At 42.8% G+C, this 26,032-nt stretch overlaps 1 protein-coding gene and 1 pseudogene across 7 annotated transcripts in view; both read left to right on the forward strand.

The window, feature by feature from the left end:
• Window positions 1-26,032, forward strand: part of Tp53bp1 (tumor protein p53 binding protein 1) — a 73,016-nt gene that overhangs the window by 32,791 nt on the left and 14,193 nt on the right. For 2 of the 7 annotated variants that reach the window (XM_023711096.1, XM_023711097.1), the window contains exons 13-20: window positions 4,602-4,721; window positions 5,141-5,284; window positions 5,463-5,666; window positions 8,860-8,917; window positions 13,581-13,673; window positions 16,559-17,042; window positions 20,435-20,587; window positions 25,531-25,802. In XM_023711096.1, the coding sequence (XP_023566864.1) occupies window positions 4,602-4,721; window positions 5,141-5,284; window positions 5,463-5,666; window positions 8,860-8,917; window positions 13,581-13,673; window positions 16,559-17,042; window positions 20,435-20,587; window positions 25,531-25,802 (1,528 nt within the window). Of the gene's footprint in view, window positions 1-4,601; window positions 4,722-5,136; window positions 5,285-5,462; window positions 5,667-8,859; window positions 8,918-13,580; window positions 13,674-16,558; window positions 17,043-20,434; window positions 20,588-25,530; window positions 25,803-26,032 lie in introns of those variants that run through there. The other 5 variants (XM_004623358.3, XM_023711103.1, XM_023711111.1 and 2 more) reach the window with 4 other exon arrangements.
• Window positions 2,226-2,326, forward strand: LOC111816303 (annotated as a pseudogene).

Below are 26,032 nucleotides of genomic sequence, written 5' to 3' on the forward strand. Positions count from 1 at the left end.
TTTTGCGGAACCGGAGATTGAACTTAGGTCCTTGCACTTGCCAGGGAAGTGCTTATTCCACTGAGCCATCTCCCCAGCCCCAGCCCCAGTAATATTTTTAAAGTATCCTAACAATGCAAAAGAAGCTTCTAAACGACAGATACTAATTTAGTTCAGTTACATTAACAGTATTCTTCATGAATTTAATTAATGCTATTAACATGGAAGCTAGTTGTTTTTTGTTATAGACACTGCCATAGTAAAATAATTGAAGATGTCAATAAGTGTTTTGTTTACTATTTTAAGATTTTAGGGGCTGGGAAATAGCCTAGTGGCTTAATCCTGCCTGACAAGTATAAAGTCCTGAGTTCAATCCAGGTACCAAAAAAAAAAAAAGGTTTTAATTAGTAAACAGACAACAAAAATCAATGAAGACAATGATTGGAAAATAGTATTTATCAGAGGAGTTAGAATAGTTTTAGCTAGAAGTTGCAGTTCAAGGGCTGGCCAAATAGCTCAGAGGATTAACGCACCTGCAAGCAGGCCGGAGGCCTGGAGTTTGATCCCAGGGTCTTCTGCCAGCCCCGCCCGAGGCGCAGTGAGACAGCAATTGAGACTAGGTGTGGTGGCGCACCTGTAATCCTAGCTCTTGGGAGGCTGTAAACAGGCGCATCACTGCGAGTCTGATCTAATAGTGAGACCCTGAACACCCTGTAGACCCTTCCCTCAAAAAAAAAAAAAAGTTGCAGTACAAAGGAGGAAGGATTAAAGGATTTAGAGGATTAAAATAAATCATTCAGAACATTACAAAAAGAACGGAAAAAATTACCTGTACTTAAAATTAATGTAGTTGCTAACTTTGAGAATATTTAAATGAGAATAATATAAACAAATTAATGGTTCTAGGGGGCCGGGGAGATGGAGCAGTAGAATAAGCACTTGCCTGGCAAGCGTAAGGGCCTGAGTTCAATCCCTGGTTCTGAAAGGAAAAAAAAAAAAATCTAAAAATTAATGGTTCTAGAGTTTGAAAAGACAGAATAAAAGGTATAAATAGGTGAGCCCCAGGTTTGTTAGATTTCTGGATACTTTTAATTAGAAGTTACTTTTGTGTTTTTTTAATATCATTATTGATTTAAAAAATAACCTGCTTAGGCAGGCATGGTGTTGCATGCCTGTAATCCTAGTACCAGGGAGGCTGAGGCAGGAGGATCACACAATTTCAAGGCCAGGCTGCACTACATATTGAGAGCCTCTCTCAAAACAACAAACAAAAAAAACAAACAAGTGTGAGAAATGTTGAAACAGTACAGGAAAAGGGGCCTGGAAGTGGGTAGAAGAGAGAGTAGGAATAGTGGGAAGATAGAGTCGAGACAGAATGGGGCCACTATCCTCTGTAGGGGACTTGTGACTTCTACAGACACCTGTGTATGGAGATCCGCTCCTAAACCTGACAGAAGCAGAGTTAAGCAGTAGTATTGGATGTGCAGCCTCACCCAGCACAGAGCAGATTCATGGTGGGTTGATGATGTGAAAAACTATATCTAGTTCAGTAAAGCTTTAAATCCAAAGTGGAAGTTGGTAGTAGTTAATAATAATCAGAGAAGCTACATATAGTTCGGACTCTGGGTATATGATCCTTGTTGGCTTAGTTGGTGGAATGTCACCCGAACTGGCTACTAATGTCAGAGGCAGACATTTAGACTGCTTATAGTGTCATCCAATATAGAAATACCTATTTTTAATTAGATGTTTTTTCGTTAATCAAAATAAGTGACCAGAGCCTGGTATGATGGAGCCTGTGTGTAATCCTGGAACCCAGGAGGATGAGGCAGCCTGAGCTTCTCAACTCAGGGCTAGCCTCAACTGCAGGGCTAGACCCTGTCTCAGAGAAGGAGGAAGGGAGGCAGGAGGAAGAACCACTTTTTAAAGAAAAAAATGGGCTTAAACTATAAGAAGTTTATAGCTTAAGTTTAAGAGATACCTTCCTGATTTAAGAGTTGTAAACATTGCTTTGTAGTAGAATCCTTTGAAGTCCATAGTAGTAAGGATAAATTCCTACATAGATGGTTTGACAACTGATACTAAATTTCCTTTTGTTTTTTCCATCTATATCTTCATAGGTTGACATTGTTGACATAAAATAGGCCAACCCATAATAATCTGGAAAAGTGAGAAATGTTGAGGTGTCGGTTAGAGAACTGAGTAGTTAGGAAATTCTAGTAAATTTAAAAGGATAAAATATTCCAGTGTTGTATGGAAGGAGACAAGGATGAAAGAGGCCCTTGGGCCTGATAACAGGCAAACAGTTAAGACTTTGCCACTTCATGGCATCTAACCACCATTAAAAAAAAAAAAAAAAGATCCAGTAAATGTACTTTGCAGGATTTGGTGATATTTTGACTAGTTTAGTAGTGATTTTTCAGGTGAGTAAACAGAACAGGGAAATGGGAAAGTGTTTGTGGGATGTTGAATGGAGGCTTCATGAACATGAATAATTAAAGAAAGAAGGGAGATACAGGCTGCTACTAGTTTACTGAATGTTGACTAAAGAATTCAGAATTTATCTTCCAGGGGACGCCTTGAAGACTTGACAAAGAGCCAACTTGGTCCAAGCCATGTTTCATAAGAAGGTTGCTTTGGTTGCAGTGTTTAGAGAGAAGGGGGCCGGGGAGCACGGGGTACTTGAGGCAGAGAGAATGGTGGACAGGCTGTTGTGATAGTTGGGAATGGGGTGTTGCAGGCTGGGTTTAGGCAGTGGCAGGGAAAATCTCAGCTTTCTGTTCAGTGATGTCAAACCTTTTAGAACTCTCAGTAATACAAATGGCCCTTTACAGTATGCGTGCCATAGATTTGCCACCACTGTGTTCTGGGTCTTGCTACTAGATCTGACTCATAGTGATCCGCCTGTTTACAGCCTTCCAAGAGCTGGGATTACAGGTCTGCGTTACCACGCCCAGTCTCAGTGCTCCCCTGGGGCAGGGCGGCATGGCAGGACCCCAGATCGAGTCCCCAGCCCCTGCGCCTTATAGGGTTTTAATTGTAGATCCTACCTAGTATTGTGCAAAGGACACACTTTTACCAGCAAATAATTTTCAGTAATATTGCTTACATGTTACATTTGCATGAGATTTCAAACAGATGTTTAGAAGTTTGGATTATAAGATGAGGGATGGTTCCCGTCAAGAAAGCAGTGGATGGGCAGTCTTTTATTCCTGATTCTTCCAGGAATGAAAATCCTATTAAATTGATCTTTGGAGTGTATTATGTACAGCTTTGTGAGATACTTTGCTTTTGTTTTCATAGTTTGTGTATCTCTTGAGTTCTTCGTTAGCCTAAAAAATTTACCTTATAAGGAGTCACCAGAGAACGCATGCTTGTCTGCCTGGCATGTTTCTCTTTAACTGTGGAGGACATCTGTGCCAGTAAATTCATTTTGAAGCTCTCCAGTCCAGTTCTGTAGGTTTTTTAGCTGAGCATGTGTATTTTCATCCTTTATTTCCAGAGACTATTTCATTTTCCAGAGACTTCTCATTCCCTCTGATTACTAATTCACTTTTTTCTCATAGATGTAAGAGACTTTTATTTTTGTTGTTATTTTATGATTTTGAAGGAAAGAAGTATCAAGATGTTGGCATCACCGAATAATAAAAGTACAAGTGAAGAAAGAAACACTCTTTTCTTAGCTAGTGGTGACTGAGTGTATTAGATTATAGTTATTTAGAGTTATCTAGGAAAGTAATGTCAGCTTTCATATATTAAGCTTAAGAGACCAACCTGGCAGGGTTCTCATTTCTCCCGAGTCCATTTTATGAAAGGAGATAGGAAGCCAGAGAATGTGATGTTGGCAATTTGCTGATTTTGGTTAATGAGAATGTGGAATAAGAACCTAGTTAAAAAAGTAGCTTCATTTGTTGACAAATGTTTTATGTTTGTAATAACTTAAGAACAACTAATCAAAATGTATACGTTGGGCGTGCTTGCCTATGTAGGGTTGACTGCTGTGTAGAGCTGTGAAGATAGACATCGCTCCTTTGGTATAACATGAGTGCTGATTAGTACTGCTGAACCCCCAAAAACAGATTTTCTAGGTTAGAACCAACGAGTATTTTGAAGTCTTTTGGCCCATGAGCTCCTTTGTCAATGCTTCATTTGGTTGTAAATTCTGTGTACTAACATCAACTTTTTGGCGAATCCTAGAGAGTGCTAAGACTTTAAGTGGACTCCTCGGGATAGCACTGTGCCAGATTATAGCGGTACGGTTTAGCTCTGAAACCATGAAATCATCCAAGTGTGTGTTCCTCCGTATCCCAGGTCTGCTGTCGTAATGCCAGATGTTCTTGGGCTCCTTTTGCCCTTTTTTCCTCAGGCCCCCCCATACCGTGGGCTTCCTGTCTGCCCATCTGCTTATCTGCTTTGTGTCAGTCTTGTCAGGGCATAAAGAGAGCAGAGACAACAGAGGGAATGGTTTGGAAGCCTGGTGAAAGTGATCCGAGTAGGAGAATTTGAGAGCAAAAGAAAAGAGCATTTGAAATATTTTTTTGCAGTTTTCTTCATTTTTGTTTATTTTATATGTGTTTGATTTGCTTTTTGTCATTGTTTTGTTTTCATTTTTTTTATTTCAGAAACCCCATTTCATTTCACTTTGCCTAAAGAAGGTGATATTATCCCACCATTGACTGGCGCAACCCCACCTCTCATTGGGCACCTAAAATTGGAGCCCAAGAGACATAGTACTCCTATTGGTGAGTGAATAAAAATGGTGATATTTAAGGCAGGCATTCTAAGATGTCATTGTTCAAGCAAGCGGTATTTTTAGATCTGAGGAGTTGGGCCTGACTGATAAGGTTGATTTTCATCTCAGAATAGCGCTGTGGAAGCCTGGTTGATTATATGATTTGATTATATGATTTTACTCTCCTGAGCCAAGAGATCATGAAAGGAAAGAAAGGGTGGAGGGAAGGAAGAGGGAGAAGAATTGGATTCTATCATATTACTTGCAAAGCAGTAGAATCTCTGCCAGGCAGTGATACGGACTATTTTATAAGGAAGGGGGAGAGAAAGATATAGGGTAGAAGTACTATTTATTCAGTACCCTGGCTAACCAGTCAGTCTGCTGCAGCCAGTAGACTTCTACGTTAACCTGTTTGTTTTCTCTAGTCAGTGCTGGGAGGTAACAGTCATGCCGTCTGGAGTCTCCTGCTACCTATGCCTGATGCTGGCAGATGTGGGTTGGCTGAGGGCTCATGCAGCATCCTTTGTCCAGATGCAGAAGTGGATCTGAATCCTGTTGCTCCTCTAAGACCAGGTGTTAATAATACTAGTTCGTAGTTGTTGATACTTGTGACAGGATCTATCCTAGGACCCCTTCAATCCTGCAGAGTGGTGGAGCCAAACAGGCAAATTGATGATGACCTAGCCTCGCTGTTTTTACTGTTTGTATTTCAGTGCTCTTTCTTTCTTCTTCTCTGCCTCCCTTCTTTCAGGCATCAGCAACTATCCAGAAAATGCCATAACAACCAGTGTTGTCATGTCTGAAAGCATGGTAGAGACCAACGATGCCATACTTGGGAGTGAGAAAGGGGATTCTGGGGCTGCCCCAGAAGTGGATGAGAAACTGTCTCTAAGAATGAAACTGGTCAGTCCCGAGACAGAGGCCAGTGAAGAGTCTTTGCAATTTAGCCTGGAAAGTAAGTTTTATTTCATGCTCATCTTGGGTAATTAGTAGCTCCAAGTCATCTGGGAAGTATCAGTGACTTTTTAATAATTGTTACTTTTGGGCCAGGGAGATGGCGCAGAGGAATAAGCATTTCCCTGGCAAGCACAAGGGCCAGTTATGCCAAAAAAAAAAAAAGTTACTTTAATAATATATATAGTTTTCTTTCTTTTTTTTGGCGGAACTCGAGATTGAACTGAGGGCCCTTGTGCTTGCCAGGGAAGCGCTTATTCTACTGAGCCATCTCGCTGGCCCTTGTATGTAGTTTTCATTCATTATGTTTGGTTAATCTCTGTCATTGTACTGAAGATATTTTATACACTTACTTGACTTGTGTCTCCATATTAAACCTGTGTCTGTTTAAGTAATTGGTTTTCATGTACAGAGGTAGTTCAGAAGAGAGCAGCAAGTTCAAGGTTGTGGTTTTCAGTGTTGATTATTGTTGCCTGTTTTCCACATGGATGGCAGTTTGCTAAGTGCTGCTAGAACACAGAGGAGGCACACAGAGGTGATGAGGAGTAGGGACGAAGTTCCTGAAGCCTTTGGTATTGTGCTGAGAAGCAGAACTTGAGGTAGGGGAGCTGTGGGGCCTGATTTGCTTCTTTAAACTGAAAGAAGCAAACTTTTAAAATGTGCGTTTGTGCATGACAGTTTTATTCTTTGCACAATCCATTTCCTGTTCTTCTGCCTAGCAAAACTCTGCTCAGTCTTTAACCAGGAAATGGGGTTGATAATGGCGTTGGAGGTCAGGAATGAATGTGAAGTAAATGGAACAGAACCATGGGGCTGGCTGAACATGGAAATAAGGGGAAAGGGAAATACAGGATAATTTTTTACATCCATTTCATAAAAATGCTCCAAATAGGCAATCACATTACCATTTACTGACAGAAAACAGACTTAAGTGGTTATTGCCTAAGGTCACAATAATTGGGAAGACAAGGAGCTGGAATTTGAGTCATATCTAATTGTAAAACTTGTAGGTTTTCCAGTAGGTTATTTGTCAGTGCTGCTTAAGTTTGAAGAGGAAGAAGTCCTACAAAAGAGTTTGGAAAGGAGCATTTGAGAGGAGAAGCTGCGGTAGTAGGAAGCCTGGGGAGAGGAGAGACACAGAAGATAACAGTGTCAGATGTAGGAGCCACAGTGCAGTGAGATGTGTCTGAAAAAGGATTTTGGATTTGGCAGTAGGATCCATTTGATGACTTTAGCGAGAACCATTTCAGTGTTGTGGTTGGGGTGGGAGCTGTACCAAAGAAAACTGTAAAATGGGCAAGAGGAAAAGGAGGGAAGGAGGATGCAGGAAATGGACTTTGCTCTGAGAAGTTTATGTGAGAAAGGAAAATATGGCAAGTTAGAGGGAAATTCAAGGTCAAAGATAATATGCTTGTAGTTATGAGAAGCCTGAGCAAGTTCACATACTGAAAGATCCATTTTTTTTTTCTTTTTGGTGGAATCAGGGATTGAATCACAGACTGAAAGAAAGGCTCCCAAAAGGGATAGGTTAAAGCTGAGGGACCAGAGGAAAAAGTTGATGAATCCTGTTCTCTGAGACCAAAGAAAATAATTTCAGCTAATAAATTTTCAGCTCTTACTATATGCCAGGCACATTAAGTGTCCAGCTATTAAGACTCTTTAACAAACCCGTGAAATAGATCCTGTTACTGGTTTGCAGAAGGGAAAACGGAGGCACTAGAAAGTTGAGCACCTTCCTGAGAGTCATACAGCTAGAGTAGCCAGATTCAAATCCAGGGAGAAGAATCCAGATCCAAAGCTAGAACTCCATCTTGCTTCTCAATGCGTTTTGATTAGGAATTGAAGTATTTCATGGTTCTAGCCTTACCTTCTTGGGAATGAAAAAGGGTTTATTGAAAGCATGTGCGGGTACCCTTAACATCTTGAATCCTTTAAATCTGAAATGGCAATTGGGAAGGGCTACACAGAGCTGAGAGTTAAGGTTGTCCCGTTAGTCAGTAGTCGTGTCTTTCTGATACTAGGAGTACAGACAGGAGGTTGGTCCTGTTTTCTCTCTACAGATCCTCTCTACAGATGAGGCACCGGAGACTCAGAATGACAACATAGTCTACCCCAGGTTAGACTCCTGAGTGTAGGGCGCCAAGGCGTGAGCTAGGTTTCTCTTCAGAATGGGGCTCTAAGCTGGGCGTGGTCATGCATGCACATGCCTGTAATCCCAACACTCTTGGGATGCTGAGGCAGGAGGATGGCTGCAAGTTCAAGGCCAGCTTGAGCTACAAAGTGAGTGAAAGGCCAGCCTAAACTGCATAATGAGACCCTGTCTCAAAGAAGAGAAAATGAGGAAGAAAAAAAGAACTGGGGCTCTAACTCTGGACTGTCTCCTTGACAGGCTATTTACTTTGTGACAAATCACAAGTATTTTACAAAAGTTTAAAACTATTTGCAGGTTATTTTTTTCTAAAACTGGAATATGTGTTAGACACATGAATTTTAATGACATTGCTCTGAAAATATGGGAGTCTTTAGTATCACCCTTATTTTGCTGATTGTTCTTCCTTGGAAACATGCATCAGTATCTGTCCTAAGCACTTTGAGAAAAACTTGGATACTTAGTATTTGTGGGTGCTCCTAAAATCTTATTTTATCAAAATAATTTTTCTTTAAAAATTTTTTTAATTTAAAAATTTTGATTTAAACTTTATTTTGTGTTCTTTTTTCTTTCTGTTTTTCTCTTACTGATATAAGATTTTATTTTGCAGTTCAGGCTGGCCTTGAATTCACTTTGTAGCCCGAGCCGTCCTCGAACTCCAGCAATGTTTTGCTTCAGCCTCCTGAGTGCTGAACACCACCATGCCTAGCCTATTTTTTATTTTCTTAATTTTTAAAAAAATTTCTTTTTTTAATATTTTATGTGGATAGATGACCAGGAGAGGCTTATTTTTAAAATATTACAGTTTAGTAATTTATTGTATATTAAGCCACACTGACTCATTTCCTATAGAAAACTTGAAAGAAAATTAATTGGTGGAGATGAAAAAACTTGGACATTAAATTATAAGAAATTTGCTTATGTTTACTGATTCATTTTACTATTTCTGTTTATCTCATTGTTGAAAATACAGAGCAGAGGGAAGGTTTTAGGTGTGACAATACCTGAATTGTTCCTTTTCTTTCCTGCTTTTGTTTTTCTTCAGAGCCTACAACTGGTGAAAGAAGAAATGGTTCTACTGCCGTTGCTGAGGCTGTTGCCAGGTAACCAGAGTGGGTGTCCGTTTCAAGGAGTTTAATCCAGAGCTTCTGGTAATGAGGGGAAGATGCTTTATCATCAAAGAAAAAACCCTAAGGGCAAACTCCAGCACAAAGGATTTACCAATGTGTTAATCAGTGAAGCTTCTGTATTTAAAACTCGGATGCCTTTTGTCCCTGCAAGTGCTTTTTCCCTGCGGTTGAGTCTGAGGTGGCTGTTGTTCTGGGGAGGAACTAGAAGACTGAGTGGGAGACGGCTGTGGACACTGCAGCTTCTGCGTCTCAGTCAACCACCGCTTAGCGCTTTTTCTTTCTGCCTGCCAAGTTGACTGCCGTGTTGAGTTGCTCTTTTTGCTGTGTCACGAATGCTGTAGTGCATTGTAAGTGTGACCCCATACTGAGCTTTTGGTGGTGAAGCTTTGCCATCTGCTGGCTGTGCAAGTAGATGTCTTATTTGTTTTTTGTGTGAGCTAGTGGACGCGGAAGCACTAGAAGTGTTTGGTGCAGTCCAGGCAAGGACTCTCAGGTGCTGGGCAGGTACTGTAAGTGCCAGCTGTCAGGAATGCTGAGCAGGACGCTGCCAGGATGTATGTCCCGTTTCTCGGGGTGTGTCCTGTTCAGATCTGGCCACCAGTTCTAATTCAGGAGTATAAATTTTTTTTTTTTTTTTGGTGGTATCCGAGCTTGAACTCAGGACCTTGCACTTGCCAGGCAAGCACTTACTCCACTGAGCTATCTCCTCAGCTCCAGGAGTGTAAATTTACTGTTGCCAAAACTTTAAATCTTTAAACAAAGGTGGATTTTTAAGCGTGGTGTGTGGCACAGCCTTGTAATCCCAGCTTCTGAGAGGGTGAGGCAAGAATGCAGTTTGAGAGTATCCTGGGCAACTTAGTGAGGCCTTATCTCAAAAAATAATAAAGGTATGGAAATGTAGCCTCAGGGTCCAGTCTCACATAGCAAAAGAATAAACAAAAGAAAATAAAACAAAAGAAATTTGGATTTTTAAAAATAAAAATTTTGATTTCAAGTGAAACATAGGTCTGTGAACAAAATTTGCCCCTTTCTGACTTCTCAGAGTCCTTTGATGTGTCCTTAGCTGTCTCCTAAATTAGTTCCTGGGCTCTTGCATATTTAATTTGAAAAATAAGTAGTTTAGTTTTTTTTTTCTTCCAGTATCCTCTTCTCCTTGCACTGAGGGTCTTGGGCATGCAAGGTGGGCACTCTGCCCCCAAGCCACAATGCATGCCTAGAGGCCCTTCGTGATGTGGAGCCCCAACAAGTTTTAAGAAGGGAGAGTTTGCCGCTGATCTCTGTGGCCTTAGCAGAGCTGTGTGCCAGGTATCTGTTAACTAAGTCTGTATATATGTGCATTGGAAGGAAACAGAATATGCTGCTGAAACTTCCTGAACTCTTAGGGCAGAATGTGGGAAGAGCAAATAAGAGGAAACTTGAGCAGAGGGTTAGGATGGTGGGTTGTGGAATGAATGAAATTCCTCTCGGTGCTGGGCATGGAGTAGATTCCTGAAATCTCAATTACTTGGGAGATTGAGTGACACATTGAGCTACATCCCAAGCCCTTTTTTTATTTCTTACTTTTGAGACAGGGTCTTACCAAATTGCCCAGGCTGGGCCTAAATTTGAAATCCTCCAGCCTCAGCCTCTCAAAGCACTGTGATTACAGGTGTGGAACACTCAACCACAGCTCTTTACGCGTTTAAGTATTGTGTGTAAATGGGTTCAGTTCAGATTACTTGGTGTCGCCTCATTTCTCAGTCATCTTACTGTGGGGGAGATTTCAAGTGTATACAGAAGTTGAGAGTAGCATCTTGGGTCATCGTGTTTCAGAAAGTACCAACAGATGGCTGGTTCATTTATAAATATTTACAACAATCCCTTCTCCCATTTAATTATTTTGAAGGTATTTTATTATGTAAACCTTCAGTATGATCTCTAAAAGATAAGAATGTTTAGCCATAATTGTACCTCAAATAAACCTCTTTGGCTGTGATACTGCCACTGCGCAAAGCTAGGAATTTTTTAAAACCTAACCACGTTTTATTATCAAATGTATAATGTTCAGCTTTCTGTGGCTCTGACATTTTGTTTTGTTTGTTTTATTTTGCTTTTTTGGCAGAACTGGGGCTTGAACTCAGACCCTTGTGCTTGCCAGGCAAGCGCTTATTCTACTGAGCTGTCTCCCTGGCCCCTCATTTTTTTTTTTTTTTTTTAACAATGCTTGAATTATGACCCAGATAGGTCTACTGGTTGCATTTGATTGGGATATTTAGCACTTGTTGAAGTCACACACTCCTGTTGCGCCCGTGTCTTATCACCTATTCAGGGAACTTGTTACTTGCCCTTTGTTTTCTATATTCTGATTTTCTGATCACATCTTCATGTTCTTACAGTTTTCTTCTTTATTTCCAGTGAATCTTCCTTGAAGTTTTTATTATGTTAATTTGAAGCACACATGAAGAATTTACATTTTTTAAATAATGGTAGCAAAGTTTTATTAAAGATAGGAAAAGAAACAGGCTCTGCAGAGCGAGTTGGGCCAAGGGAAACTAGGAAAAGAAGTACACTCTCCAGTGTGAGCGTGGACCACATGCAAGTGAGAACACAGTGTCAGATACTCAGTGTAGCTTGTCCTTTTTTTATAATCTACCTCCTGGCTCTAGGCCATCCCATCAGACCTGCTCAGGTTCTGGGGAAGAGTCCATGTGCAGGGCATCGGGAACTGCTTTACACACGTGTTGCCCCTACTTCCCAAGTTTGCCTCACCCTAATCTCTCATTTTTCCTGAGAGATGCATACAAAATCCCTGTAATAGTTCATGGGGTGCTGAGGCAGTGGAGGTTTCTGTCTGCTGTAGCTTCTTCCAGTTGCAATGTGTATAGACCCTACCACTGGGGATTATGTGTTCTCCATTTACCTTCAGTCATTGAGGTTCACTGGCTGGGTTGATGAAAAAAACCTGTCAGAAGACAGAAGGGCTGGCTAAATAGTTTAGCAGATTAAAGTGCCTACAAGCAGGCACAGGGACCCAGGTTTTGATTCCTGGGCCTGCCCTGCAGGCTCTGCCTCTGGGGCTCCCTGAGACTGGGCCTGGTGGCAAGCGCCTGTAATCCCAGCTCTTGCGAGGCTGTAAACAGGCAGATCACTTCAAGTCCGATCTAGTAGTGAGACCCTGAATACCCTGTAGACCCTTCCCTAAAATACAAACAGAAAGACAGAAAAAAGTTAGTGACTCTTGAGCTGTCTGTTTGAAGGGTAAAAAAAGTAACTTATTATTATGTACTATTACATTGGGGACATAGAACCCCAATATGAGGAGCAGGGTAGGTTGCTGTGCTTCTTGTGGAGGACAAAGTATGGCTTAGAGGAAGGTTAGATAAATTATCAAGAATCTGAGAGCCACAGCCTCAGCAAAGTTATCCACATAAGAGGTCTAATTAAAGGCAGGAACCTCCATACAGGTGCCCACTTAAGCTGTGGTGAGTTAGGGTCAGCAGTGACTGCTTAGCCGCAGCTGGAGCAGTGCTGGAGTCTTGCTCTCTAAAGAGGAGCTTCAGGTCTTCCAGAGGTTCTCAGGACTAGCTTCCTTCTTAGCCCTGTGAAAATTTGAAGGACCACTTCCCATAGAATTTTTATAGTTTGTCACTGTGTCTCTTAAGGGACCAGAATGGCTGCTCAGGAACTGGGTATAAAGCTGGGGTCTTGGGAGCTGTAGGGCTGTCCTTCATGCTTCCTTATCAGCCTGCTCCTTTTCAGGACTTTAGACATGTTTCTTTAGAATTCCTTGCAATGGGTGACAGTGACCTGCTTGGAAAGATAGATGACCTCTGAGAGTTGTAGAATTTCCTGCTTGGGCCTTGTTTTGTTTTTTAATACAAGCAGATGACTTATTTGTAGGTGGGGAAAGAGGAGAGAGGGGCAGAAGAGAGAGAGCATGCTATTCTGATGAGTAGGAAGTATTTGAAAGGGAATACTCCTCCTGCTTGTGTTTTACAGATTGTTAGTTAACAAACTCCTTTCCGGGTTGCTGCCCAGGCACGTAGCACCAGAAAGTCATGTTGAAGTCTATAAATGGATAGCTTTGTGCCTTCCTAGCACAGGTAGCAGTGTTAGGAGCTCTGCGTTTTGGGCACTGATTGTTGGGGAAGGGCCCTTGCCTCAGTAACCTGTGATGAACCAACAGCTGCATGCTTTCGACAGTGAGCCACCTCTTCAGTGGTCTTGGAAGTGCAGGTCACTGAGATCCGGCCTGCTTGTGTGGGTCTGGGATTACGTGTTTACAAGATCGGCTCACTGCTGGGCCTGCTGTTCTGGCTGGTGAAGCCAACTGGGTTACTGGGTTTTGAAACGCTGGAGTCTCTAGAGGGTACTCCATAGGTCATTTCAGTTTGGAGCAAAGAATTGGTCAAGACAAGCGCAAACGGTAGCAAAGTTTTCTTGAAGAAGCAGGCTCTGCAAAGGGAGTGTGGGCCAAGTAAAAGTAAGAAAAGAAGTACACCCCACAACATGAGAGGGTGAGCCACGCAGCATGTGGGAACGCTGGCCAAGAAGTTGCATTTTAATGTAAGGTGCTTTGGAGTTTGGGGTGAAGAAAGGGTTCTGTTTGTGCCTGAGACCCTAATGTGCAGTGTGTTACTTTCATATCTTACCTTAGTCCCCAGAAAACCGTTTCTGTGTTTGGTTGCATCTGTGAAGCCCGACAAGAAGAGAAGGCTGGAAGTGAGGAGCTCCCCTCGGCCCCCATCAGGTGAGAATTATTTTTACATTTTTTTTGGCTCCATTGATTCATAAAATGCTTGATACCAGTGTCTCATACACATTGCTACTGTCCTAAGCCACGATAAGCTTGGTAGTCTATGAGCAACAAAGCCATTTCTTCTCTTGTGGATCCTGGGAAGTCGTAAAGTGCCAACAGATTTGGTGATGTGGTAAGGGTCTGCTTCCTACACGGGAGATCTCTGAGGCCCGTTAGGCCACTGATCAATTCACAGAGGCCTAGATCTTAGTCTCCATACTGTCACCCTGGGGATTAGGATTAAAGTTAGTAGTTTTGGGTGGGTACAAATATTTAGTCTGTGGCATGAGGTACAATGTGTAAGCCTGTTTAAAACAATGGTAGTTGAATTCTTGAAATCATGAATTAGTCTGGAGAGGTGGCTTGGTACCTGGAGAGGTAAGCCCAGCCATTGAGAGGCTAGGCAGGGTGAGATCACTGGGAGTTCTAGGGATCGAACTCCTGGACCAGTCCTGTCCCTTTTGACTTCAGTTCACTTTCGTTGTTGCTTAGAAGGTTGAAACATGAATACTCAGTTTATAGCAAAGGTGAGTTGAATTTCTTCAATCAATTAATCATACATAGCTAATATTAAGTGTGCTTCTGCTCAGTATAATACATGCATGAGCATTTGTAAACGCTGGACCAGGCAGGCACTTCTTATTGTTTCGTGGTCATCGTGTTCTTGCCTTTCTTCATTGGAGCGTGGCTCTGGACAGCTGAGGTTCCTGAGAGACCTAGCTAGAACTTTATATTCCAAATCCTTCTTCAGTTTCCTTTTCTGATGAACTGAGCCAAACATGGAAACCTCCAGAACTTCTTTTCTCTTCCTCATCAAGAACCAGAGCAAGGGCTGGGGAGATAGCTCAGTAGAATAAGCACTTGCCTGACAAGTGCAGGGTCTTAAGTTCAATCCCTGTTACCTCAGAAAAAAAAAAAGGAACCAGAGCAAATTGAAAACTTTGACGAGCCCTTAATGCTTCTCTTTTGCCTGGGCAGGGGCACTGCTGAGGACGAGGCTGGGGGTTCTTCCCAGGCACGCTTCTTCTCTGACTGTATGTGAAGCAATAGGTGAAGCTGGTCCTCTTTAATGTCATTTTCAGGATGTATCACATTTGGTGTCTTGTAAACTGTGACACTCAAAACTCAGACAGTACTGTAGATAGGTGGGCCTAGAAAACTCAGGTCAGAATGGTTTTCTTTTATGTTTGTTCTGGCTATTTACATATAGCTTGTGTTTATTTAATCTGAGTAGATTTTTTCAGTTTTTGATTTGGAGAATATTTGCTCTTTTCAGAGTATGTGATTATTAGTATGTCACCTATTTTCATAGTAAGCTCCTTGTTAGGTGTTTGAAGTGTAAAGATGAGTATGAAGAACTTCTGTGTAACTTGCTAATTTGGAGCTAGCCTAGGTCTTTAAAAGGATTTTCTTCCCTAATAAGATATTTTAATCAGTGTCTGAAACATTGTTATAGTGACATGTAGTTAGCGTAAGAAGATATTAGTGAAATATATTTTTTATATTAAGTCTTTGAAATGTACTGTGCATTTTAAGCTTATAGTATGTCTCAGGATGCATGACCCGTATATCATGTGGTCAGCAGTCCCATATGGCCAGTGGCTGCTGATTTGGACAGTGCAACTCAGGAAGCCTACCTTTTCACTCTAGAGAATTAAGGACTTTAAAACCTGGGCACCTCAGAAACCATGGTACTGGTTCATAGCAGACATTCATCAAGTGCTTGTGTGATAGATAAATTACTGATGCCCGGGGCTGGTGAGATGGCTCAGTGGTCTAAAGCACCTACTTAGAACAAGCTTAGCAAAGCACAGGGACCACGGTTCAATCCCCCAGCACCACATGCCAGCCAGCCCCGCCCCCTGGTGGGCTGAGCTGGCCACACACACACACACAAATAAATAAAAGTAAAAAAATTACTGATGCCCAATGGAACCAATGAGAAGTGGGTTGTCTTGAGTATGTGTTTAAGGAACCAAGTTATGCCGAAGTGTAGGACCGTAGACACACTCATACTGTTAACAAAACCAGAATCGCATCTGATCTTTTTCAAGATTAGAGTTCTTTTCTAAAGTCATTGGTTAGCTGGGGACAGACTAACCAATATAATGCTATAAATAATGCTAGAGGCCAATTAAGGACTGTTAATACCATTCATGAGGCTAAGTGAGTCCTCATGACCTAACTGATCTTTTTCAAAGTAGATCTGTAAGGTGCCTTTCATTGCCTGTGACTTTACTGACCGCTTTCATCGTAGAGTTTACTTAATTTCCTGTGTCAGATTTCGGAGTTCATAGCTAACGCTAGGAAGAAGTGTGATGACTGTCTTACCCTCACGGAGGAATGGTCCTGCTGCCATTATTTATTTATTTTTTTTTATGGGAGTGAACATTATGAGCGTCCCCCAAAGTGATGTGCTTAGTCATTTTGAGTTCTTTGTCACTAATGTTGTCAAAATACAGTTCCCCTTTGTCCCTATTTTATGCACCCCCTTTCCTCTTGTTTTAGTCTACTTGGTCCAATTTCTATTGCTAGTAACACAGGACCACAGACCAGGTAAACTGGGAAGAAGAGAGGTTTATTTTGGTGCACAGTTCTGTTCGGAAGCCACACACACACCTAAGGCTGTGGCCTTCTCACCAGCAGAGTCCTGGGTGGAGAGCACAGGAACGAACGTGTGTTGGCTCTGGTCTTCGTTGGGAGGCACTGACGTTCACGCCGGGGCTGCTGCCCTGGTGAGCACGTGTACTCCTGCTTACTTCCAAGGCTCCGCCCATGCGCACGAGCTTCAGAGGGGATAAACCATATTGAAACCATAACATGTATTTCACTTTCAGGGGGAACTTGCTTCATTTTCCAAGTACTCAAGAAGAAGAGAAGAAAGCAAAATTAGAGGGCGATCAAAGCATTAGGGAGAGTGAACAGCCAGTGAAGATGGTTAGTCTCCTCAAGGATCCCACATCTCCTGCCTCTCAGCAGACATCCTCACAAGGGCCGTGCAGCCCACAAGGAGAAGCCATGGAGACAGATGCACAGGAAGACCAGCAAGAAGAACAGGACGCCCACCAGGAAAAGCCCAGCAAGGCCTTGGTTGAAAGGCCCATCCAGAACAACATTGGAATCCAGACCCTGGAGCGTTCCCTCTGGGTCCCAGAAACTGTTTCTGCAGCAACCCAGACTGTCAAGAATGTGTGTGAGCAGGGCACTAGCACAGTGGACCAGAGCTCGGGGAAGCAAGATGCCACAGTGCAGACTGAGAGGGGCGGTGAGGAGAAGCCTGTTGGTGCCCCTGCGGATGACACAGAGTCGCTCCACAGCCAGGTGAGAACGTGCTGAGTGCTTCAGAAACTTTAAATTGCAGCTCTTCTACTGAGTGCCAACTGTTGAGAGTTTTGTGCAGAACAGAGGTTGGAAGATAAAAGCCGCTTATCCAGGCTAGAGATAGAGTAAAAGAATAAAAATGATGGTGACACAATTCACAGTCTTTTAGAGATAATAGGGTAATGGTAGAGTTGTTAAATGGGTTTTCACTAGGAAAGAAAGCCAGGGATATGGTCCTGTTAGTCTGCCATACTGGGTCTCTTTTGCCCCGATTTCTTGTCCTTTCTGGGGGTGGTAATCAGCCCTCCCCTCCGTCTATTTTCCCACTGCTCCTGGGATCCCAGGCAGTGGAAAGCAAAGGAGAAATGTGAAGGACAGCACAGAAGTAGAGAGAGATGGGGAGAGGCCCAAGGCCTCAGGGGATGCAGAAGAGCAGCTAAGACTGGAGACAGGGATGGGAGCTGATGACAGTGAGGCCAGAGAATGAGTAACTCCAGGAACAGAGTAGGGAAGTATGGCTACTGTGGAGGAAAGCAGGTAGGTCAGGGGAAGGGACAGCGGGGACCAGGATGTGTTAATAAATAAGCGGAACTTAAGCCAGGTGTGGTGGCACATGCCTGTAATCCCAGCACTGGGGAGGCTGAGGCAGGAGGATCATGTGAGTTCGAGGCCAGCCCGGGCTACAAAGTGAGCTCAAGGAACTGCAAAGCGAGACTGTCTCAAAAAGACAAATAAGTGGAAGTTCACAGCATGGCATCAGCTGGCATTGGGATCCATGCGAGAGACAACTGCCTTTTCACTCGCTATCTGCCTAGAAGTGCTTCTTATGAGTACTCTCGTTCTGCTTTTCCAAGTTGATTTGTAGAATGTGTTTCTTATCTGTTGGACATGTGTGCTGCGTTGTCACTGTGCTTGAGACAGCCCACCCTGTGAGGTTGGGATTGCTACTCCCCTTTCACAGATGTAAAAACATGAGGCCGAAAAGTTAAATAACTTGCCCAAGGGTTTGCCATCAGGAGGTGGCAGAACTGGCTTCTGAGCTCAGTATATCAGTCTTCAGCATCCATGTTCTTTTCCCTATGCTCTGTTGCTCTTCTGTTTTTAAATCATGGTCTATTTGTGCTTCTTTCTGTGCTTTCTCAGGAGCTACGATCTTATGACTGTGTGCCTTTGATAACAAATGTCCCAGAGTACTAAGAGCGCAGATTCAAAATTCTTCAGGGTTAGACCCCATTCTGCTTCTGTTTATTTTCATTTTTAAAGTATTTGTGTTCTGCCACCTACCAACTTGATGTCTTTGCCTTTGTAGAGAGTTAAATTTGATGCCACATTCAGCAACCACATGGAAGACACCTGATTTTCTTTTGCCTCCTCTATCTGCTGTCTATAAAGTGAGGACTTAGTCTCTGTTCATCACTGGGATGAGAGGAGCTGTGGAGCCCAAGGTTTTGGCCCCAGCCCCGCTTCACCAGGGTGCTGGAGAGCACAGTGGGATGAGGCGAGTGGAGTACTCAGCGCTGGCTCAGGCACCGTCAGGGCCTAAGTAACTTGGCTGTGGCTGCTGCCTATTGATTGTTATTATAGTTACTATAACGATGGCTACAGTGCCACAGAACTGTTGGTTTGGGAGTGGTTGATTTTCTGTCATGTGGATTTTGTGACTATTATTTTTTATTTAATGTATTTCGTACAGGGTCTACAGGGTCTCACTACACAGATCGGACTTGTAGTGATCCTCCTGTTTTTTAGCCTTCCAGGTATTGGGATTAAAGCAGGCCACTGCCTCATTCACCATCTCAGTGCGCCCTGGGGCCCAGGACAGCATGGCAGACTGAGGATTGAACCCATGGCTCCTGTGTCTGCCTGGGCAGGGCACTTTAATCCACTGAGCTGTCTGGCTGGCCATCCTAGCTAGGACTGAGGCTCCAAAGTTTTTCTGGCAATTTGTGCTCTGTGTGTGTGTGTGTGTGTATTTAGTACAGGGTCTACAGGGTCTAACTACACAGATCAGACTTGTAGTGATCCTTTTGTTTTCAGCCTCCCAAGCACTGGGATTACAGGAGCATGCCACCACGCCCAGTCTTGGTATGCCCTGGGGGTGGGGCTGACATGGCAGGCTGGGGATCAAACCCCAGTCCCTATGTCTGCCTAAGCAAGTGCTTTACTCCTCTGAGCTATTTGGCCAGCCCGATTTTGTGACAATTTAAAAAAATTGCAGATGATGTATAGGAATTGGTGTGCTATCTTTTGAGGAATGGTTGGGAAATGAGAATGGCTGTATGGTGTCCTCTAAACTTCAGTGCTTTCTCTTTCGTGGTACAGTGGGGCTTGGATGGATATTCCTTAAATTTTCACTTCATGGGCAGAACCATGTCTGCTAGTAAGGGAAGTACGCTTTTTTTTTTTTTTTTTTTTTGAGGCCAGGGTCTTGCCAAATAGTTCAGGCTGGCCTTGAACTTGCAATGGTTCTCTTGCCTCAGCCTAAGGTGCTGGGATTATAGGTGTGCACCACCCTGTCTGGCCCTGATTATTCTTTATGGTACAACTAGATAGAAAGTCTTACTTTTCTAATGTTTTCTGTTTCTTTGTATTAGCTTAACTCTTTAGCTGTCATCTTTATGTTCTTCGGAACAGATTAAATATTTCCTATTTCGTGCCAGTAGAAACATCTACACTTTGTTCCTTACATAAGCTGTGGTTTTCACTTTCAATGCAAGCAGAACAGATTGCACTGAGATTTGTAGGCATGTCATTCTATTTCTTTCTTTTTTTTTTTTTTTTATGTTTTTGTTACATGCCTTCACTATGCAGCTTGGACTCATAGTGATCCTCCTGTTTTTAGCCTCCCAGCCCTGGGATTACAGGAGAGCTATAGGAGAGCACTACCATGACCAGACTCAGTGGCTGGCTCAGCATGCCAGGGGGCAGGGCCAGTGCAGCATGTGGTGTCAGGGATCAAACCCTGGTCCCTGCACTTGTCTAAGCAGGTGCTAAAGTCTGCTGAGCTATTTCGCCAGCCCAGTGTCATTCTATTTCTATGTAAAGGGATAAAGAATGAACTGCTGAAACAAAATCATACTTATTACTTGACAAATCATCATCAACATTAGGGTCACCATCTAAAAGTAATGTGCTCTCAGCTTTCCAAAGTCACCTAAACTTTCCTAGTATAAGCGAGGTGCTGGGATCTTGCTTTGGGCAGTCCTGGGTCCTTTCACCGCTGCTTCTGCTGACAGCTTCTGCCCAGCCCCTGGCTGTGGAAGCGTTAGCCATAGGGGAGTAGACGTCAGAGGGGAGAGAACATCGATCACACTGCACAGTGCTCATGGAAAAGCTGACTTGTGATTCTGTCAGTTGGTGGTGAGACCTTGCGCTCTGCCTGTCTCTCATAGGGAGAAGAAGAGTTTGATATGCCTCAGCCTCCACACGGCCACGTCTTGCATCGCCACATGAGAACAATCCGTGAAGTGCGCACACTTGTCACCCGTGTCATCACAGATGTATACTATGTGGATGGAACAGAAGTGGAGAGGAAAGTCACCGAGGTAACGCCGTGGGTCTGTGTGGCAAAAGTCAGCTTGGCTTTTTGTCCCTCACCTCCTTTCTTGTTCTAGTTACACACACATACACACACACACACACACACACACACACACACACACACACTTTTTTTTTTAAAGAAAATATACAAGATGTAAGAACAGGGTTAGAAAGGAATAGTTCTATATTGTGTTTTCTCTGGCCATGGGCCTGTTGTTCAACCTTTGGTCAATCGTCTTCTGTTCATTTTCTTCTTTCTTTTATGTTTTTGCCTTTTTGAGACAGGGTTTCACTATGCAATTTAGGCTGGCCTTGAATTAACTTTGTAGCCCAGGCTGGCCTGGAACTCACTATGATCCTGCTGCCTCCACCTCCCAAATGCTAGGATTACAGGCGTGTACAACCATGCCTGGCCCTTGTGTTCATTTTCTTTCTCTCTTTCTCTCTTTCTCTCTGTCTCTGTCTCTGTCTCTCTCTCTCTCTCTCTCTCTCTCTCTCTCTCTCTCTCTTTCTTTTTCTTTCTTTCTGTATTTTATATAGTGTCTCACTACGCAGCTCAAACTTGTAGTGATCCTCCTGTTTTCAGCCTCCTCAGCACTGGGATTATAGATGTGTGCCAATACTCCTGGACTCAGCACACCCAGGGTGGGGCTGGCACAGCATGTGGTGCCTGGGATTGAACTCTGGTCCCTGTCCTTGCCTAAGCAGGCACTTAGTCTGCTGATCTATCTTGCCGGCCCCCTTGTGTTCATTTTCTGCAGAAAACAGATTGATGATTTCCTGTAAATTTCTCATATAAAATTTTTATATATTTTAAATCCATAGAAATGGAAATGAAGTTTTATTTGTTGTTGTTTTTTTATTTTTGAGGCGGGGTCTCACTATGAATTTCAGGTTGACCTTTAGCTCACTTTATAGCCCAGGCTGGCCTCAAGCTTGCAGTGATCCTCCTGCTTCAACCTCCTAAATACTGGGATTACAGGCATAAGCCTCCAGGCCTGGCTCTGGAAATGAAGTTTAGAGCTGCTACTTGTATATTTTCTCATTGCTTCTCTTAGTATTTTCATATCTACACATTGTATTCTTCTCTGAACCCATCCATGGGTGGAGGGCCTGTTGGTAAGAGTTGGCTTTTATTTTTTCAGTGGGATCTGTCATGGGCTTATTTCCAGTGTCAGTATATTACTGGTATTTACCGATTATTGTTTGGATTTTTTTTTCCTTTTTTTTTGGTATCAGGGATTAAACTCAGGACCTTGAGCTTACCAGGCAGGGGCTTATGCCACTGAGGTATCCCCTAGCCACTGACTATTGTTATTAGCATCATATGCTGACTTTGTTTTGAATTACTTTCTGGAGTTGAAGATCTGGAAACTTTGTTGCACCTATGTTCAGATCTGGGGCCATTTTACTCATTGACAGGTGGGGATACTCACCACTATACTAATGAGGAACAAGCTCATTTTACTCATGGAGAAGAGGCCCAACTATTGTCTTTTTTTTCATCTCCTTGATCCAGACACTTTTCTGAAATTCTGCCATGGAGGAGGTTGTGCTCAGGAAGAATTAAACTCTTGATTGATAGTTATGTTACTACACTTGATCTTAACCAAAGGACCGAGAAACGATTGATTGCTATGTTAAGTGAACCTATTACTTTTGTTTAATAATAGGCCTTCTGGCTTTCCCATTAGATAATATTTGAGCGGCCAGGGAGATAGCTCAGTAGAATAAGTGTCTGCCTGGCAAGCGCAAGGGCCTGACTTCAATCCCCAGTTCCGTAATAAAAAAACAAAAACAAAAAAAAGATAATATTTGATGTTTGAAAAATTGTCTTTTTTCATTATATAACAAATCTCGGAAATATTTTTTGAAGTATTGATTTATCTTCATTCTTTAATATTTTAATTTTTGTTGTGGAATTTTTTTCTTTTTAATTTTATTTATTTATGTGTGTGTGTGTGTGTGTGTGTATGTGTGTGTGTGTGTGTGTGGCCAGCTCAGCCCACCAGGGGGCAGGGCTGGCTGGCATGTGGTGCTGGGGGATTGAACCGCGGTCCCTGTGCTTTGCTAAGCTTGTTCTAAATAGGTGCTTTAGACCACTGAGCCATCTCACCAGCCCTGGAATTTTTTTCATTTTGTTGTAATTTTAGAAAATTATGGCCTTTGTTGAAAAGGAATTTTCCTTCATGAAATTTTTTTTTTGGCAGTGGGTGGGGGGAGGAACTGGAGATTGAACTCAGGTCCTTGTGCTTGCAAGGGAAGCACTTACTCTACTGAGCCATCTCCTCAGCCCCTTCATGAAAAAATTTTGTGTGTGTGTGGGAAATATATATATATATATATAAATTGAGAGACCCTGGTAAATTCCTAAATGTAAGGTTTTAGGGAGAGGGAAGGAATCTAATGATTCCTAGGCAGAAGCAGGCCATATAATGGGTGATTGGTATCAGCTACTGAGATAGAGAAAATAAGATACTGGTTTGAGAGAGAAATTCCTATATTTGTTCAATAAAAATTTATTGAGGGTCTCATTTCTTCCTCCAGTACTGGAAATTGAGCTCAAGGCCTTTGTACTGAGCTACTTCTCCATTCCTTGTTTTCTGAGTCCTATAAGAGTCTTACCAAGTTTCCCAGGCTGGGCTTGAATTTTTGATTCTCCTGCTTCAGTCTCCTAGAGTATTGGGGTTACAGGTCTGTGCCATCAGGTCTAGCAGAGGACCTCCTTGTGAAATCTAGCATTGTGTACTATGCTAGATTTTGAGAATAGATCCAGAGAAAAAGAAAGAGATGATTAAGATTTCTGTTGTCCTGTGGCCTATATGGGAAACACAGAAACGTGAGTAAACAGACACATTGAAGAGACCTCGTCTGGGGAGATGGCTCACTGGAATAAGCACTTCCCTGGCAAGCGCAAGGGTCTGAGTTCAATCCCTGATTCTGGAAAAAAGAAAAGAAAACACCTCACCAGGCTGACTTAGGTTAAGAGTAGCTGCCATGGCTCCTGGACTGCTGCATAGGCAGCTGGGCATGTTCTCGCTGTTTGGGTCTACTTTCCAACTGAGACCCAGCCTCAGGGCCCTACTCATGTAGAGGAAGTTGACTGAAAGTCTGGAACCGTCATGCCTGCTTCAGTCACGTGATCCTGCCACTTGTGCGCTTAGATCCATTCAGAGCTGCTAACTGGGTGATGAAGGTGATTGGAGCGTGGCACACTTAGGATGGATACTTTGGAGGGGCAGTGACTGGAGTTGTGGCTGAAGTCGTGTAAGGGAGAATCTTGTTGATAATTAGTTCAAGAGACTACGAGACTGCTGAACGAAGCACCTCGAGTCAGCCATAGGCCATGCTGGTAGAAGCAGGGTGGGGACAGCAGGGAGGGTATGAACTGGGGATTAAGTTCTTCAGGCATAAGAGTGATTAAGGGTTGTTAGTGGGTATCAACAAAGGAAGGTAAGAGCACAGTGTAAGAGCATAATAGTTTGATAGCAGTAGGAGATGGGGAGCCTCAGAGGTTCTGTACATAGCACTCGAGGAGACTTGGTTGGAAAAAATCAGGGTTCACTAAAGAACTACTTGGGGATCTAGGATTCTTTGAAGATAAACAAATAGAGACAGCATCATGGATTTGGGGATGTGTCGCAGTTTCATCTGTTTGCTGGTTGTCTCTAAAATTTTCCACACTAAGCCTAGGGTTTTTGCCTCTGACAACTTCTTTTTGTTTTTTTGAGATGGGCTTATGTTATGTAGTTTAGGCTGGTCCTGAACTTGTTTTGTAGCCCAGGCTGACCTTGACTTTGCAGTGATCTTTTGAATATGCTGTGATCCTCTTGCCTTAGCCTCCCAGGCACTAGGGTTAAATTCCTGGTCCACCACATCTGGCTCTGATGGCTGCTGCTTTTTTAAAAAAATTATTTTTTATTTTTAAATTTTTTTTATTAATTCCTTTTTTTTTTTTTCTGGCAGCTTCTTAAAGCTGAGCTCCAGGCAGCTACAGCCAGTCGAAGTGGGGCATGTGAGAGGAAGCCAGTTTGATATTTTGTGTCTATACATGCTGAACTGTTATACTTTATTACCTCTCTGTCTTCAGCCTTTCAAATAGCAATAACATTTTTAGTTTGTTTTTGCTATGATTTTGTATTTTCTTGATGTATTGAAAGGTAATATAAAGTAGCTAATATCATAAAACATGCAGTGCTGCCCACTGTTAGGGAAGCGCCTAGAGGGTTCCTAAGCACTCCTTTTCCCTTTGAACCTACCTGCTTCTCTTAGCCAGGGTGTCTTCTGGGTTAGAGGCCCTGCTGACAGCCAAAGGTTGTGAAGTTGCCCCAGGGAAAGATAATTTAACCTAGCTTGGTGTGGTTAAAGATAATTTAACCTCTTCTCAATCTTTCACTGCTTTACTTTTTAATTGAGGTATTGTATATCCCCAGTAGAATGAATGGATCTTAAGTGTTCAGGTTAGTGGATTTTGACATTTTGATCTTTAATTTATTTATTTATTCATTTATTTTTATACTGGAGATTGAAGTCAGGACCTTGCACTTGGGAGGCAGGCACTCGTATCACTAAGCTATCTCCCTGTAAGCCTGATCTTTTATTTTTTTTTGAGGTGGGGTCAGTTCACTCTGACCTCAGACTTGCAGTCTGCCTGTGTCAGCTTCTGAAGTATTTGAGATTGCAGGGCTTTTGCACTTTTACACCTATTCAAAGTAAGGGGGGCCAGGGAGATGGCTTAGTAGAATAAGGGCTTGCCTGGCAAGCGTAAGGGTCTGAGTTCAATCCCTGGTTCTGCAAAAAAAAAAAAAAAAAAAAAAAGAATGTTACCATTGTTCTAGAAAATTCCATCTTTCTGAGTTGAAATTTTCTTGTCATTTCTAGAATTTTCCAGCCATCACTTTAACATGTTAATGTGATCTCTCTTAGCTTTATCTGTTTCTTCTTGCAGGAGACTGAAGAGCCAATTGTAGAGTGTCAGGAGTGTGAAACCGAAGTGTCCCCTTCACAGACGGGGGGTTCCTCAGGGGACCTGGGGGATATCAGCTCCTTCTCTTCAAAGGCATCCAGCTTGCACCGCATGTCGAGTGGGACGAGCCTCTCGGTCTTGCACAGCAGTGGCAGCTCAGGGAGAGGAGCCGGACCGCTGAAGGGGAAAACTGCTGGGACAGAACCCACAGATTTTGCTTTACCCAGCTCCCGCGGAGGCCCAGGAAAACTGAGGTGCAGACCGGGCCTCCAGAGAGAACCACAGCAGAGGCAGGGTTGCTGAGATTTTAATATCACAAAAAGGGAGTGATGGGAAACACGTCCCTGTGCAGGATAAAGCAGCCCCTCCTGTTTGTTCCCTTCCTGGTTATGGTCAGTATGGGAGGAGCCTTGTGGGGAGTAGTCAAAGGAGCTCCCGAAAAACTGTAATAAAAAAAAAAAAAAAAAAAAAAAAAAAAAGAATG

This window comes from Octodon degus, unplaced genomic scaffold, assembly GCF_000260255.1.
Source record: "Octodon degus isolate 3935 unplaced genomic scaffold, OctDeg1.0 scaffold00002, whole genome shotgun sequence".
In the NCBI taxonomy this organism is placed as follows: Eukaryota; Metazoa; Chordata; class Mammalia; order Rodentia; family Octodontidae; genus Octodon; species Octodon degus.